The following is a 16,149-nucleotide window of genomic DNA, read 5'->3' as shown; positions in this document are numbered from 1 at the left end:
CTCCCTCCCCAGTATTAAATTCATTGGTGGCCAGTGCGGCCTCCCCTCATCATTGGTGGCAGCGGAGAGTTCCGATAGGAGTCCCAGTTTAATCGTTGGGTCTCCGATCGGTTACCATGGCAGCCAAGAAGCTACTGCAGTCCTGGCTGCCATGGTTACTTAGCAATTTTAGAAGCATTATACTTACCTGCGCTGTCTGTGGCCGGCCGCTCCTCCTACTGGTAAGTGAAAGGTCTGTGCGGCGCATTACTTATAGCACAGACCTGTCACTTACCAGTAGGAGCGCCCGGCCGGTCACAGACATCGCAGGTAAGTATAATGCTTCTAAAATTGCTAAGTAACCATGGCAGCCAGGACTGCAGTAGCATCTTGGCTGCCATGGTAACCTATCAGAGCCCCAGCGATTAAACTGGGACTCCGATCGGAACTCTCCGCTGCCACCAATGATGGGGGGGGGGCCCGCACTGGCCACCAATGAATTTAAAACTGGGGAGGGAGGGGAGTCTGGCCCCCTGCTGCCTGGCAGCACCTGATCTCTTACAGGGGGCCGTTATGTACACAGTCCTTAGTATATTCTAACTTGAAGCGTCCCTGTCACCATGAGAACGCCTCTGTGTTAGAATATACTGTCGGATCTGAGTTTTCACTATGTGAAAACTCAGATCTGAAAAAGCTGTTATGCAGACGGATCCGTTCTGAACAGATGCAAGCGTTTGCATTATAGGTGCGGATCCGTCTGTGCAGACACCAGACGGATCCGCACCGAACGAAAGTGTGAAAGTAGCCTTAAGACAGAATGCAAAACAATATGGCCATTTAGGGGTTAAAACAAAAACCCTCACCTCATCCAGTTGATTGCGCTGCAGCAGCTTCTTCTATCTTCACTGAACAGAACCTGTGATATGCGTGATGACATCACCATGAGGGAGAGCGCGGTGACGTCGTCGTGCACATTGCAGGTCCTGATCAGTGACAGTCAGGGGTTCACTCATCCCTAGTCCAGGGTTATTCACACGACCGTATGTATTTTGCAGTCCGCAAATAAAATACAGATGACATCCATGTTGCATCCGTTTTTCTGAGAAACCACTGTAACTATGCCTGTCCTTGTACGCAAAACAGACACGTTCTGTTTCGTGGGACTACAGAAAGGGCATACAGATGCGGACCGGACATGGTCATTTTTGTGGCCCCACTGAAAATAATGGGCTCGTGTCCGATCTGCAAAAGACACGGATAGGATGCAGACCAAAAATACAGTCGTGTGAATGGGGCCTTATACAAGCGCTCATCCCCATTCACTGGGACTAGAGGGGGCCAAACGTGGTAGGGGACACCCTGTAATGTGACCACAGCCTTCTAATGGGTCTAGATTCGGTGCAATTTGCCCCATTTACTAAAGCAGCGGTAAATCCCCGGGATGCTCCCTGTGCACATTATGTAGTAACCCGGGTATATAAAGCAGGATGTAATGTATAGACTTCTATGCCTCACCTGTACAGGTCATAGCCGGCAGCCCGGGCCGAGCCTCTGGTAGGGGTGGCAGCATGCTCGGACAACCTGGCGAAGCGCAGTACCGGAGTGCACCTCTCGCTACCTTCTTCCTTTGGCCGTTTTGCGGGAGATGAAGGCACAGGAGTGAGCGGCATGGTGGCGACAGGACGCGCTAAAATCCAACAAGCCCGCCGAATAATAAAAAGCCCGCCAAATTTACGTCAGCCCAGACAAACGTCATTTCCACACAACCCCCTGCACCGTACACTGTACTACTGTGCAGGACTACGACTCTCACAGCGCTCTCCTACCATACCTGGTGTAGCCTCTAACATGTCCTCCTGCAGCAGGAATACATTTTACCTTGCTCGGTGTACGCCCGAAAAGGGTGAGTCGGGCGGCGGGCTGCTCTCCACCAGCCACAGCGCAGCCGCCCTGAGATCCGACCCAGTGTGGCCGCCGCCATGATGCCCAGAGCCGTGCGAGACATGTGACAGGAATACTCACCTCTCCCTCCTCAGGGAGGGTTGTGACTGCCGGCTTCTGGGCATGTTAGGTTAGGTTCACACTTAGCCTTATCCTCACCACAAACGCATGCAGAACTTCCCCTATTGACTGCAATGGGGAATCTGCTTGTTAAACCATACCGCAGTGGAGCACTGAATCAGGGCTCATGCACACGACTATATGTATTTTGCAGTCCACAAAAGCCGGATCCTTAAAAAATATAGATGACTTAGGGCTCTTTCACACCTGCGTTATTGTCTTCCGGCATAGAGTTCCGTCGTCGGGGCTCTATGCCGGAAGAATCCTGATCAGGATTATCCTAATGCATTCTGAATGGAGAGTAATCCGTTCAGGATGTCTTCAGTTCCGGAACGGAACGTTTGTTGGCGGGAGAAAATACCGCAGCATGCTGCGCTTTTTGCTCCGGCCAAAAATCCGGAACACTTGCCGCAAGGCCGGATCCGGAATTAATGCCCATTGAAAGGCATTGATCCGGATCCGGCCTTAAGCTAAACGTCGTTTCGGCGCATTGCCGGAGCCGACATTTAGCTTTTTCAGAGTGGTTACCATGGCTGCCGAGACGCTAAAGTCCTGACAGCCATGGTAAGGGGAGCGGGGGAGCAGTGTACTTACCGTCCGTGCGGCTCCCCGGGCGCTCCAGAGTGACGTCAGGGCGCCCCAAGCGCATGGATCACGTGATCGCATGGATCACGTCATCCATGCGCATGGGGCGCTCTGACGTCATTCTGGAGCGCCCCGGGAGCCGCACGGACTGTAAGTATACTGCTCCCCCGCTCCCCACTACTACTATGGCAACCAGGACTTTAATAGCGTCCTGGGTGCCATAGTAACACTGAAAGCATTTGGAAGACGGTTCCGTCTTCAAATGCTTTCAGTACACTTGCGTTTTTCCGGATCCGGCAGGCACCTCCGGCAACGGAAGTGCATGCCGGATCCCAACAACGCAAGTGTGAAAGAGGCCTTACGTATTTTGCGGAACGGACAAGCCGGCCCTTCATAGAACACTCCTATCCTTGTCTGTAATGCGGACAATAATAGGACATGTTCTATCTTTTTGCGGAACGGACAAATGGGATGCACAAGGAGTAACTTCTGCTTTTTTTGCGGACCCATTGAAATGAATGGTTCCACATAGGATCCTAAAAAGAAAAATACTGAACGGGCACAGAAAGAAAATCCGTTTGTGTGCATGATCCCTAACAATGCCCGTCCTTGTCTGCAAAACGGAGAAGAATAGGACATGTTCTACTTTTTTTGCGGAACGGACATGCAGACATACAGAAACGGAATCCACACAGAGTAATTTCCGCTTATTTTGTGGACCCATTGAAGTGAATGGTTCCGCATATGGGCTGCAAAAAAACCCCCAAAAAACGCAACGGACACGGAAAGAAAATGCGGTCGTGTGCATGAGGCCTTACATGCAGAAAATTATCACGGACACGAGTCGTCACCCGCCGCTGCTTCATGAGGCGAATGTCCACACACTGTGCCAAGAAGGAACATGTCCCTCCTTGGCGCAGTTGCAGCTTTAAACCGCCCGCCCGTGAACTGCATTGCTGGTTCCCATTGAAAACAATGGGAAGCAAACACCACGCAGCCAACTCCGGAATTTTGGTGTCCGCGCCAACGGAAAGTTCCATTGTGTGAACAGCTCCTTACAGTGCATTGGGACTGCCAGCTACGGAAGCTCAGGAGATCCAGTCCCAGGGCTGGGTCTCTTGACCTAGGCAACTGTTAGCGTCTTAGAAAAAAAAATTAACGTTTCAAGTAAAAAAAAAAAAAGCGCCCTTTTCCCCAAAAAATAAATAAATAAAATTGGGGAAAAAAAGAAAAGTAGACATATTAGGTATCGACGCCTCTGTATCAACCGGCTCTATAAAAATATCACATGACCTAACCCCTCAGGTGAACACCCTAAATAGTAGCAATCTAACGTCACCTCATCCCGCAAAATGTGAGCCCCTACCTTAGGGCTCTTTCACACTTGCGTTATTGTCTTCCGGCATAGAGTTCCGTCGTCGGGGCTCTATGCCGGAAGAATCCTGATCAGGATTATCCTAATGCATTCTGAATGGAGAGAAATCCGTTCAGGATGTCTTCAGTTCCGGAACGGAACGTTTGTTGGCCGGAGAAAATACCGCAGCATGCTGCGCTTTTTGCTCCGGCCAAAAATCCGGAACACTTGCCGCAAGGCCGGATCCGGAATTAATGCCCATTGGAAGGCATTGATCCGGATCCGGCCTTAAGCTAAACGTCGTTTCGGCGCATTGCCGGAGCCGACATTTAGCTTTTTCAGAGTGGTTACCATGGCTGCCGGGACGCTAAAGTCCCGGCAGCCATGGTAAAGTGTAGCGGGGAGCAGCATACTTACCGTCCGTGCGGCTCCCCGGGCGCTCCAGAGTGACGTCAGGGCGCCCCAAGCGCATGGATCACGTGATCGCATGGATCACGTCATCCATGCGCATGGGGCGCTCTGACGTCATTCTGGAGCGCCCCGGGAGCCGCACGGACTGTAAGTATACCGCTCCCCGCTCCTACTATGGCAACCAGGACTTTAATAGCGTCCTGGCTGCCATAGTAACACTGAACGCATTTGCAAGACGGTTCCGTCTTCAAATGCTTTCAGTACACTTGCGTTTTTCCGGATCCGGCGGGCACCTCCGGCAACGGAAGTGCATGCCGGATCCCAACAACGCAAGTGTGAAAGAGGCCTTAGACAATCGCCCAAAAAATAAAAAAACTATGGCTCTCAGACTATGGAGACACTAAAACATGATTTTTTTGTTTCAAACATGCTTATATTGTGTTAAAAAAAAAAAAGTATACATATTAGGTATTGCCGCGTCCGTAACAACCTGCTTTATACAAATACCACATGACCTAACCCCTCAGATGAACACCGTAAAAAATAAATAAATAAAAAAGGTGTAAAAAAAAGCCATTTTTTGTCACCTTACATCATAAAAAGTGTAATAGCAAGCGATCAAAAAGTCATACGCACCCCAAAATAGTGCCAATCAAACCGTCATCTCATCCTGCAAAAATGATACTCTACCTAAGACAATCGCCCAAAAAATTAAAAAAACTATGGAGACACTAAAACTTTTTTTGTTTTGTTTGAAGAATGATATTATTGTGTAAAACTGAAATAAAAAAGTAGATATATTTGGTATTGACACGTCTGTAACGACCTGCTCTATAAAAATATTACATGACCTAACCCCTCAGGTGAACACCGTAAAATAAAATAAAAACGGTGTAAAAAAAGCCATTTTTGTCACCTTACATCACAAAAAGTGTAATACCAAGCGATCAAAAAGTCATACGTACCCCAAAATCATACCAATCAAACCGTCATCTCATCCCGCAAAAAATGAGGCCCTAACTAAGACAATCGCCCAAAAAATAAAAACACTATGACACTCAGAATATGGAGACACTAAAACATGATTTTTTTTGTTTAATAAATACTGTTAGGGTCCATTCACACGTCCGTTTTTTCTTTCCTGATCTGTTCCGTTTTTTGCGGAACAGATCAGGACCAGATCTGGACCCATTCATTTTCAATGGGTCCTGGAAAAAATCGGACAGCACAATGTGTGCTGTCCGTTTCCGTTGTTCCGTTCCGCATGTCCGTTTAAATATAAAACATGTCCTATTCTTTTCCTGAAAAATCGGATCCTGGTACAATACAAAGTCAATGGATCCGCAAAAAACGGATGACATACGGATGTCATTCCGTATGTCATCCGTTTTATACGGAATCCGTTCCTGGAAATTACATTTTAACTTTTTTTTCTTTTTTTTTTTTTAAAGAAATCCAAACAACTTTATTTGCTTATTGAAATTTATACATGTTTCCGTTTTTTGCGGATCCGCAAAAAACGGATGACATACGGAAACATTTTCAGGAACAACGGATCCGCAAAAAACAGAAAATCGGATTAGAGAAAAATACTGACGTGTGAATGTAGCCTTATTGTGTAAAACATAAATAAAAGTATACATATTAGGTATCACCACATCCGTAAGAACGTGCTGTATAAAAATATCACATGACCTAACCCCTCAGGTGAACACCATAAAAAAAAAGGGTGTTAAAAAAGAAATTTTTTTGTCACCTTACATCACAAAAAGTGTAATAGCAAGCGATCAAAAAGTCATATGCACACTAAAATAGTACCAATCAAACCGTCATCTCATACCGAAAAAAAACATTATTTTTCAAAAATGCTTTATTATGTAAAACTGAAACAATATTTGTTATTTTCGCGTCCGTAACAACCTGCTCTATAAAAATACCACATGATCTAGCCTGTCAGATAAACATTGTAAATGACAAAAAAAAAAACGGTGCCAAAACAGCTATTTTTTGTTACCTTGCCTCACAAAAAGTGTAATATAGACCAACCAAAAATCATATGTACCCTAAAATAGTACCAACAAAACTGCCACCTTATCCCGTAGTTTCCAAAATGGGGTAATTTTTTTGGAGTTTCTACTCTAGGGGTGCATCAGGGGGGCTTCAAATGTGACATGGCAGCTTAAAATTATCCCAGTGAAATCTTCTTTCCAAAAACCATATGGCGTTCCTTTTCTTCTGCGCAATGCCGTGTGCCCGTACGGCAGTTTACAACTACATATGGAGTGTTTCTGTAAACTACAGGCCTCATTCACACGTCCGTTCCGTTTTTTGAGGTCCGCAAATTGCGGATCTGCAAAACACGAAAGCTGCCAGTGTGCCTTCTGCTATTTGCGGAACGGAACAGACGGCCCATTGTAGAAATGCCTATTCTTGTCCGCAAAATTTCATCTCCATTTTCCATTAATTCTTGTGGAACACCAAAGTTTGTAAAATCAGTTTTGAATACCTTGAGGGGTGTAGTTTCTAAAATGGGGTCACTGTTTTGGAGTTTCTACTCTACTGGTGCATCAGGGGGTCTTCAAATGTGACATGGCAAATGCCACAATTTTCCCAGTGAAATCTGCTTTACAAAAACCATACGGTGTTCCTTTCCTTCTGTGCAATGCCGTGTGCCCGTACAGCAGTTTACGACCACATATGTATGGGCACACATTCTGTAAACGACAGAATCAGGGCAATAAATATTGAGTTTTGTGTGGCTGTTAATCCTTGCTTTGTTAGTGGAAAAATTTTTATTAATATGGAAAATCTGCCAAAAAAGTGAAATTCTAAAATTTCATCTCCATTTTCCATTAATTCTTGTGGAACACCTAAAGGGTTAACAAAGTTTGAAAAATTAGTTTTAAATACCATGAGGGGTGTAGTTTCTAAAATGGGGCATTTTTGGGTGGTTTCTATTATGTAAGCCTCAGAGAGTGACTTCAGACCTGAATTGGTCCTTAAAAAGTGGGTTTTGGAAATCTTCTGAAAAATTTCAAGATTTGCTTCTAAAGTCCCCAAAAAATAAAATGGCACTCACAAAATGATCCAAACATGAAGTAGACATATGGGGAATGTAAAGTAATAAATATTTTTGGAGTTATTACTATCTATTATAAAAGTAAATAAATTGAAATTTGGAAATTTGCTAATTTTTCAACATTTTTGGTAAATTTGGTATTATTTTATAAATAAAAATGAAATTTTTGGACTCAATTTTACCACGTCATGAAGTACAATATGTGACGAGAAAAAAATATCAGAATGGCCTGCATAAGTAAAAGCATTTTCAAATTATTACCACATAAAGTGACATGTCAGATTTGCTAAAAATGGCCTGGTACTTAAGGTGAAAAATGGCTGGGTCCTTAAGGGGTTAATTCTGTAAAGAAATGCATTTACTGTGTGAAACTTAACAAAAATAAAAATAATAGACATATTGGGTATCGCCACGTCCGTAACAACCATGCTTTATAAAAAATATCACATGAGATGCCCCCTCAGGTGAATACTGTAAAAAAAGAATGATAAAAAACCTACTCCAAAACAGTCTTTTTTCACGTTGCCTCACAAAAAGTGGAATTTTTCTTACCGTAAATTCTCTTTCCTTTAATCCAAAGCAGCAGCAGCACCCATGGGGATTTCTAATCCTCCTGAAACATAGGACAGGGAGATGTCAATGAATCAATTAATCTCAGATCCTTTATTACTCCCTAGGTTAGAACCTCCTACTGTGTAATTCTAAGTAACCTAAGAGAGACAATAAACCACTCCGGTCTGTTCCAAAAATTATTTTATTTTATTGGGCGGGTAAGTATGTGCTGCTGCCTTGGACTAAAGGAAAGAGAATTTAGGTAAGAAAAATTACACTTTCCTTGTCGTCCTTCAGCAGCAGCAGCACCCATGGGGATTTAGCACTTAATCCTAAAGGGAGGGTTCAAATTATACCACGGACTCTATTACCGCTCTGCCAAAAGCCTTCTTTCCCCTCTACCGCATATCCAGTCTGTAGCACTTCACAAACGTATTGTAAGAGCTCCCTGACACTGTTTTACAGATCTGGTATAAGGGAACTAAATTCTTCTCCGCCCATGATGTAGCGATCGCATGGGTTGAATGAACTTTTATAGGCTTAGGTACCTCAAGACCCCTCTGCTCATAACATATAATGATAGCCTCCCTTATCCATCTGGACAATCAGGCTTTCGCCAGTTCTTTCCCCTTTTGTTTTTCCCGAATGGGAAACAAACGAATGGTCCCTCTTCCTGAACGCATTCGTCCTTTGGACATATATCTTTAGGGCTTTGCTCACGTCCAGAGAGTGAAGTCTACTTTCTTCCTCTGAAGACGGCTCTGGGAAAAAAATTGGTAAATCAATCTGCTGATTCAGATTAGCAAAATATGGAACCTTAGACTGAAAGACTGGCAATGTCCTTAATAAAACTTTATCTTGCAGAAAGATTAAGGTTCGGCGCATGCCAGGGCCTGTATCTCACTCTATTGCCACTAAGAAACAAACCTTCATGGACACATATTTTAAATCTGAGTCGTGCAGTGGCTCGAAGGAAACATTGCAAAGTTGATCCAGAGCCACACAAAGGTCCCTCCTCGGAATCGGGTATATGACCTGAGGTCTAATTCTTCTGATTGCTTTAACAAACCTATGTATTAGTGGTTCTCTGGATAACTGTCTGCCCAATGAAGCTGATAAGGCTGATATATGGACCTTAATTGTACCTGGCTTTGTCAAAACCTTGCTACCGAAAATTCTGGGCTGCGATAGCGTTCTGATTACCGCATCTGATAAGCCCTGCCCTGCTAGAAGGGGGCAATCAACATCCAGGCTGTCAATTTCAGGTGGTGTAGATCCAGACAACATCTGCTGTGCTGAGTTACTAGGTGTGGAATCTCTGGGAGCCTCCAGAAGGTCTCCCTGCTTATCAGCATTAGTGGTGTAAACCATGCCCTTTTGGGCCAGTATGGGTATATCAGGATTGTTGAGAACTGATCCCGTTTGATCTTCTGTAAGACCTTTGTAATCATAGGAATGGGCGGAAAGATGTAGACCAACCTGAAGTCCAAAGGGACTGACAGGGCATCTAGGGCCCAAGGGTTGTCTTCCCTGAACAGATAGCAGAATAGAGGCACCTTTGCATTGGCTCGGGTAGCCATCAGATCTATCTGGGGTAGACCCCAACGCCTCTTGAGTTGAAGGAATATTTCTGGGTCCAAAGACCATTCCCCCGGGAGGGGCAAGTCGTGGCTTAGCCTGCCTGCGACAGCATTCTTCCTTCCTCTGATGTGTACAGCTGACAGCTGTTGAATATTGGCCTCCGTCGATACAAAGAGCCGCTCCACCTCTATGAGGAGGGATAAAGATCTAGTACCTCCCTGGCGATTTAAATACACAACGGTGGTCATGTTGTCTGACTTGACTCTTATGGCTCGTCCCTGGAACAAGGGGTGGAAATGTATTAGGGCATTGAATCCAGCTCTCACGTCTCTGAGAGATAACAGTCTCTCTGTTGAAGTCCAGGCTCCTTTTGCCCTCTGGCCCCTCATGTGGGCACCCCAACCTGTAGCCGAAGCATCGGTAGTAATATCTGGGAGGGGCAAATTTTCTGTCATTGTTTAAACTTTAAAGCCATCCACCACCTCAGAGATGTCCTCGTCTTCTTGAAGACGATTGTCGTACAGTCTAGAAAATTGGGGTCTCGATCCCACTTCTGCAGAATTTCACGTTGCAGGTATCTCTTGTTCCAATTCGACCACGGAATTGTCTGACTGGCTGCCATCATAAGAACCAATGTCGTCATCATTTGACGAAGGGATATAGGTCTGACCTTCATCAGAAGCTGTACATTCTGGCGCAGACGTTCCTTCTTTTCACTGGAAGAGAAACGGTCATCTCCTTGGTGTCCAGAATGAACCCCAGGAACTGTTTCTGCTGAGATGGGACAATACTGGATCTTTGTCGGTTGACTATCTAGCCTAAAGACTGGATTCTGTTGAAGATTAACTAGAGATGCGCTTTGAGTCTCTCTGCGGTCTCCCCCCTTTACCAGCCAGTTGTCCAGATATCAGATTACAGTTATACCCGATTCTCTAAGGTCCGCAACAACCGCTGCTACCACCTTTGTGAATGTGAATGGGGCTGATGAAACCCCGAACAGTAGTGCCTTAAACTGCAGATGACATAACTGACTATGCGCAGGCATTTTTGATGCTTTTTGAATGTGCAGATAAGCATCTTTTAACTCTATTGTAGAGAGTTAATCTCCTGGTTCTAGCAGAATTTAAATAACTGACATTTTACACCGAGACATCACAACAAAAAAAATCTGAAGCCAGAGCAACCTTCTTAAAGGACAATAATATATCAATATATCATCCCTTGGTACACCTTTATCTATGTCTTCCTCCATCTGTAAAAACCATGCACTGGCTGAAGTGGAATCTGAACCCACGCCTCCATTGTTTTCAACCGTATAAGAGGATAGCTCTGCCTTTACCTGGCCTGAGGCCTTAGCAGTCGACTGTTTGAATGAATCATGGACACAATCCTTCATCCACAGCAATACATCCCTATTGGAAAGGGGCTGATCCTCCACAGGAAAGTTGTTAGCTTTGCAGTCTGAGCAGAAATAGAAGTTACTGCCATCAGGCAAGGGAGTGTTACATGATCTGCATGACATGTGTTTGCGTTTCCCAGCAGACTTCCTTGAGGAGGAGTTTCTATTTTTCTAAGAGAACCAGTGATTCCCAATCAGTCTCCTAAGCTGGCACTTGCTCAGCCCCAAGCAGTGTACCTTTTTCGATCTGACGAATGCAGTAGTGATGAGCAGCATAGGCAATATTCGTATTCGCGATATATCCCGAATTTTTGGCCTAATATTCGCCATGTGATCTCCAGTCATTATTTTCTTGATTTTCAAAATCAGCAATGTAATATGCACGTATTGCTCGCACAATCCAACGATTACGAAGATCTAGCACTATATTCTAGATCTTTGCGAATTCTCAAAGTCCAGGACATGTTGAAATCTGAGTGATTGGGGTTTTTCTTCCCCATTGCGGTTTTAGGTATTTGGTAAAGTATCGCAGCATTTCTAAGCATACTTGTGTAAATGTATCGTTGTTATAGCTGCCCCCCCTACTTGTGCCCCCCCAAAATTTGAAAGCTAGAGACGCCACTGCTTGTGAACAGCAATCTTTAAGTCTGACTACAGATTTTCTATTGGATTAAGATCTGGGCTTTGACAGCAAAGAACTTTGTATTCTGTGGCTGGAGGTACATTAGGCATTCACCGGATACAGAAGTAAGTGTCGGCCATTACAGGCCCCAAAAATTAGCCAACAGGCGTTCACCTGACAGCAAAGAACTTTGTATTCTGTGGCTGGTGGTACATTAGGCATTCACCGGATACAGAAGTAAGTGTCGGCCATTACAGGCCCCAAAAATTAGCCAACAGGCGTTCACCTGACAGCAAAGAACTTTGTATTCAGTGGCTGGTTGTACATTAGGCATTCACAGGATACAGAAGTAAGTGTCTGCCATTACAGGCCCCAAAAATTAGCCAACAGCCGTTCACCTGACAGCAAAGAACTTTGTATTCTGTGGCTGGTGGTACATTAGGCATTCACCGGATACAGAAGAAGGTGTCGGCCATTACAGGCCCCAAAAATTAGCCAACAGGCGTTCACCTGACAGCAAAGAACTTTGTATTCTGTGGCTGGAGGTACATTAGGCATTCACAGGATAACAAAGTAATTGTCAGCCACTACAGGCCCCAAAAATTAGTCATTCAACGGACATAAAAGGCCTTTTATGCCGCTGTATTTACCTAAGACAGGGACCATGAATTGTTATGGGTGGTGGCGGATATTTGTGGGCTGTCATGAGGAATTTGAATCAAACATGGTCTACTGGTCACATGTGTTGAATTCCTCCGAGTTCCATGCCTCATTCATTTTTAGAAATGTGAGGTAGTCAACACTGTCGTCAGCTAGGCAAGTGCGATTATCGGTCACGATCCCCCCTGCTGCGCTGAACGTCCTTTCGGACAGGACACTGGACGAGGGGCAAGCCAACAGTTCCATTGCAAATTGTGCAAGCTCTGGCCAGAGGTCAAGTCTGCCCACCCAGTAGTCCAGGGGTTCATCACTTCTCAGAGCGTCCACATCGGCCGTTAACTCGATGTAGTCGGACACCTGTCGGTCTAGGCGTTCCCTGATGCTGGATCCGGAGGACAGCTGTCGATGGGTCGGCTGAAAGAATGATTTCATATTAGAGGTGACCAACACATCTTCAAACCGCCCTCTTCTTGCAGGCGCTGTTGGATTGGTACCCGCAACTGTTTCTCTGTGAGTGGAAATTCCTCTGCCAGCGCACGCAAAAACAGAATGCAGCATTTCTCGAAGCAAGGCCTGGAAGTGCTGCATTCTAACAGCCCCCTGTGATGGTGGTAAAATTTCTGCAATTTTTTGTTTGTACCGGGGGTCTAAGTACATTGCGACCCAGTACTGGTCCTTGCCCTTTATGCTTTTTATATGGGGGTCCCTCTTAAAACACTGGAGCATAAAGGCCCCCATTTGCTCTAAACTGGAAGCGGTGTAGTGGCCTGGCTCCTGCTCATCATCCTGGATAATGTCCTGGATAATGTGTTCCTCCCCCAATCCACGGACAACACCAGGGATTCCAGAAAGGTTTAAAGCATGCTCTTCTTGCTCCTCCATATCCGCCCCGGCACCATCCTCCTCTGACTCCTCTTCAGACTCCTTTTGTTGACTTGTCTCAGATGGAGTAGCCCCCCTTGGGAATTCATCCAGCATTGCGACTTCCTCATCTTCCTGCTCCTCGACGGCTTGATCAATGACACGATGCAATGCACGCTCCAGAAAGAAGGCATAAGGTACGATGTCACTGATGGCGCCCTGGCTGCGACTGACCAGTTTGGCGATCTCATCAAATGGCCGCAGAAGTCTGCATGCGTCGCGCATGAGCAGCCACTGGTGCGGTGAAAAAAAAACAAGCTCCACAGAACCTGTCCTGCCGCAGAGTTAGTACAGGTAGTCGTTAACTGCACGTTTCTGCTGGAGCAGCCTATCAAGCATATACAAGGTTGAGTTCCATCGCGTCGGCCAGTCACATATCAGACGTCTGACGGGTAGGTGGTGTTGCCGCTGAATGTCAGCATGGCGAGCCATGGCCGTGTAAGATTTTCTGAAATGGCCCGGGATTTTCCGGGCCTGCCGCAAGACGTCCTGGACATCAGGGTATTTGACAACGAATCGCTGCGCGACCAAGTTCAGGACGTGTGCCATGCACGGCACGTGTGTAATTTTGCCCTGTTTCAGCGCGCTCAGCAGATTGGCACCATTGTCGCACACCACTTTAACAACTGTCAAATTGAGCGGTGTTAGCCACTGATCGGCCTGTGAACGCAAAGCTGAAAGGAGTGCAGGGCCGGTGTGGCTCTTGGCTTCCATGCACAACAGACGCAGTACAGCATGGCAACGTCTCACCTGGCATGTCAAATAGGTTCTGGGGATCTTGGGAGGCGCAGCGGAAGAGACGGTAGCAGCGGAAAAGGAGGAGTCAGCCGAGGAGGAGAGGGAGGATGGAGTAGGAGGAGGAGAAGAAGAGGCAGGCCTGCATGCAATCCGTGGCGGTAAAACCAAATCTACACGGGTGCCACGAGTTACATGCCTGACGGCCGTCAGAGGGTTCACCCAGTGGGCAGTAAAAGTTATATACCTTCCCTGCCCGTGTTTGCTAGACCACGTGTCTGTGGTCAGATGTATCTTGGCACCAACAATGTGTGCCAGAGATACATTAACTTGCTGCTGAACGTGGCCATATAGCTCTGGCATGCCCTTCTGGAAGAAATATTTCCTTCATGGGACCTTCCATTGCGGTGTTCCAATGGCCAAAATTTTTCGAAAGGCCTCCGAGTCCACCAGTTTTTATGGCAGTAGTTGGCGGGCTATCAGTTCTGACAAGTCAGTGGTCAACCGTTCGGCAAGAGGGTTATCATTTTTTTTTACGCTCGAACATTTGGGCCACAGAAGCCTGCCTTTTGCCAGATAAACGTGAGGACGGCACGATGGAAGGTGGAGTGGAGGACAATAGTGAGGAGAAGGAGAAGAGGCTGAAAGGTGAGCGCCTGGAGTGTGGCTTTGTGGGTTCTGACGGCGTTGCTCCCACTGGGCTTGGTGATGGGAGGCCAGGTGCCTTCTTAAGGCGGTCATCCCTAGGTGAGTGTTGGGCATACTGCGACTTATGCAAAGGCTGCAGATGGCAACACTATTGTCAGCAGAAGACACGTTAAAAAAAGCCCACACTGCGGAGCCATGTGCCTGCGTCCTGGGAGCGCCAGATGTGACCGTACATAGTTGATGGCTCGCTCCTGATACATTAGCAGTCTGGTTTTTCCCTCCTGTGCAATGTAAGTTCTGCCTGCTTCTCCTCCCTATCTGCTGGTCCATCTCTCCCTCTGAACTCCCCTCCTCTTCCTCTCTTGTGGGCACCCACGTTACGTCCATAGACACGTCATCATCGACGTCACCTTCCCCACCATTAACATTAGAGATCTCGGAGTAGGCAGCAACAGCGGGGACCAACCTCCTTGGGCTGATCTGGGTACTGTTGTCAGACTGCTGAGTGGTGGCCGTTGCTACCTCCTCTTCATGATCCAATGCCAAGAATGGCTGCGCATCGGAAATGTCTTGTGATGGATCGGAAAATAATTCCTGTGAGTCAAGCAGAGGGTATATGGTGGTGGTGGTGTTGGTGTCTTTGGGGGTGCACACAGCAGAGAGTGAAGAGGGTGCAGATGGAGAGGATGAGGAGGGTGTGGAAGCGGAAGGCTGAGTGAGCCACTCAACCAAGTCTGGTGCGCTCTTTGACGTAATCGAACGCACCTTCTGCAACTTCCCACTTTGGCTCCGGCCTGGTGCTCCTGCCCTACCCCTACCACCCCTGCGGAAGGGCCTGCCTCTTCCTCTGCCTGTCATTTTTTAAATCACCCTGTGACAAAAGTCTTTAGAGAAGCGTAGTATATGTGGAAAAAGGTATATAACACCCCGCTTCAATCTGTCGTTTTGGGGGGCCACTGGTCTCTCGCACCAGTTATAATACTTTTTTTCCAGTAACGTTTGTCACTGTGTGTAGCAGAGGGAACGCAGCAAAACAGGCAAAATTTCTGCAGTACCCAAATACACTATTATGAAAGTATATTGTTATATAACACACCGCTTTAATCTGTCGTTTTGGGGGGCCACTGGTCTCTCACACCAGTTAAAATAGTTTTTTTCCAGAAACGTTTGTCACTGTGTGTAGCAGAGGGAACGCAGCAAAACAGGCAAAATTTCTGCAGTACTCAAATACACTATTATGAAAGTATATTGTTATATAACACCCCGCTTCAATCTGGCGTTTTGGGGGGCCACTGGTCTATCCCACCAGTTATAATACTTTTTTTCCAGTAACGTTTGTCACTCTGTGTAGCAGAGGGAACACAGCAAAACAGGCAAAATTTCTGCAGTACCAAAATACGCTATTATGAAAGTACACTGCTCAAAAAAATAAAGGGAACACTTAAACAACACAGTATAACTCCAAGTCAATCACACTTCTGTGAAATCAAACTGTCCACTTAGGAAGCAACACTGAGTGACAATCAATTTCACATGCTGTTGTGCAAATGGAATAGACAACA

At 46.1% G+C, this 16,149-nt stretch overlaps 1 protein-coding gene across 1 annotated transcript in view; it reads right to left on the bottom strand.

Annotated features, from left to right (window-relative positions):
* The window catches only part of DUT (deoxyuridine triphosphatase), a 29,635-nt gene extending 27,667 nt beyond the window's left edge, over nt 1-1,968 (bottom strand). Inside the window, exons 1-2 of the mRNA XM_040415771.1 lie at nt 1,858-1,968; nt 1,495-1,666 (exon numbers count right to left, since the gene is read on the bottom strand). Coding sequence (XP_040271705.1) covers nt 1,495-1,666; nt 1,858-1,960 — 275 coding nt within the window. The 5' untranslated portion in view covers nt 1,961-1,968. The remainder of the gene's footprint in view (nt 1-1,494; nt 1,667-1,857) is intronic.
* Nucleotides 1,969-16,149: the final 14,181 nt, after the last annotated feature.

The sequence above is a fragment of the Bufo bufo genome, chromosome 1 (genome assembly GCF_905171765.1).
Source record: "Bufo bufo chromosome 1, aBufBuf1.1, whole genome shotgun sequence".
Taxonomy (NCBI): Eukaryota; Metazoa; Chordata; class Amphibia; order Anura; family Bufonidae; genus Bufo; species Bufo bufo.
Note: the sequence above shows the minus strand (reverse complement) of the source record. Positions and strands in the feature narration are given on the sequence as shown.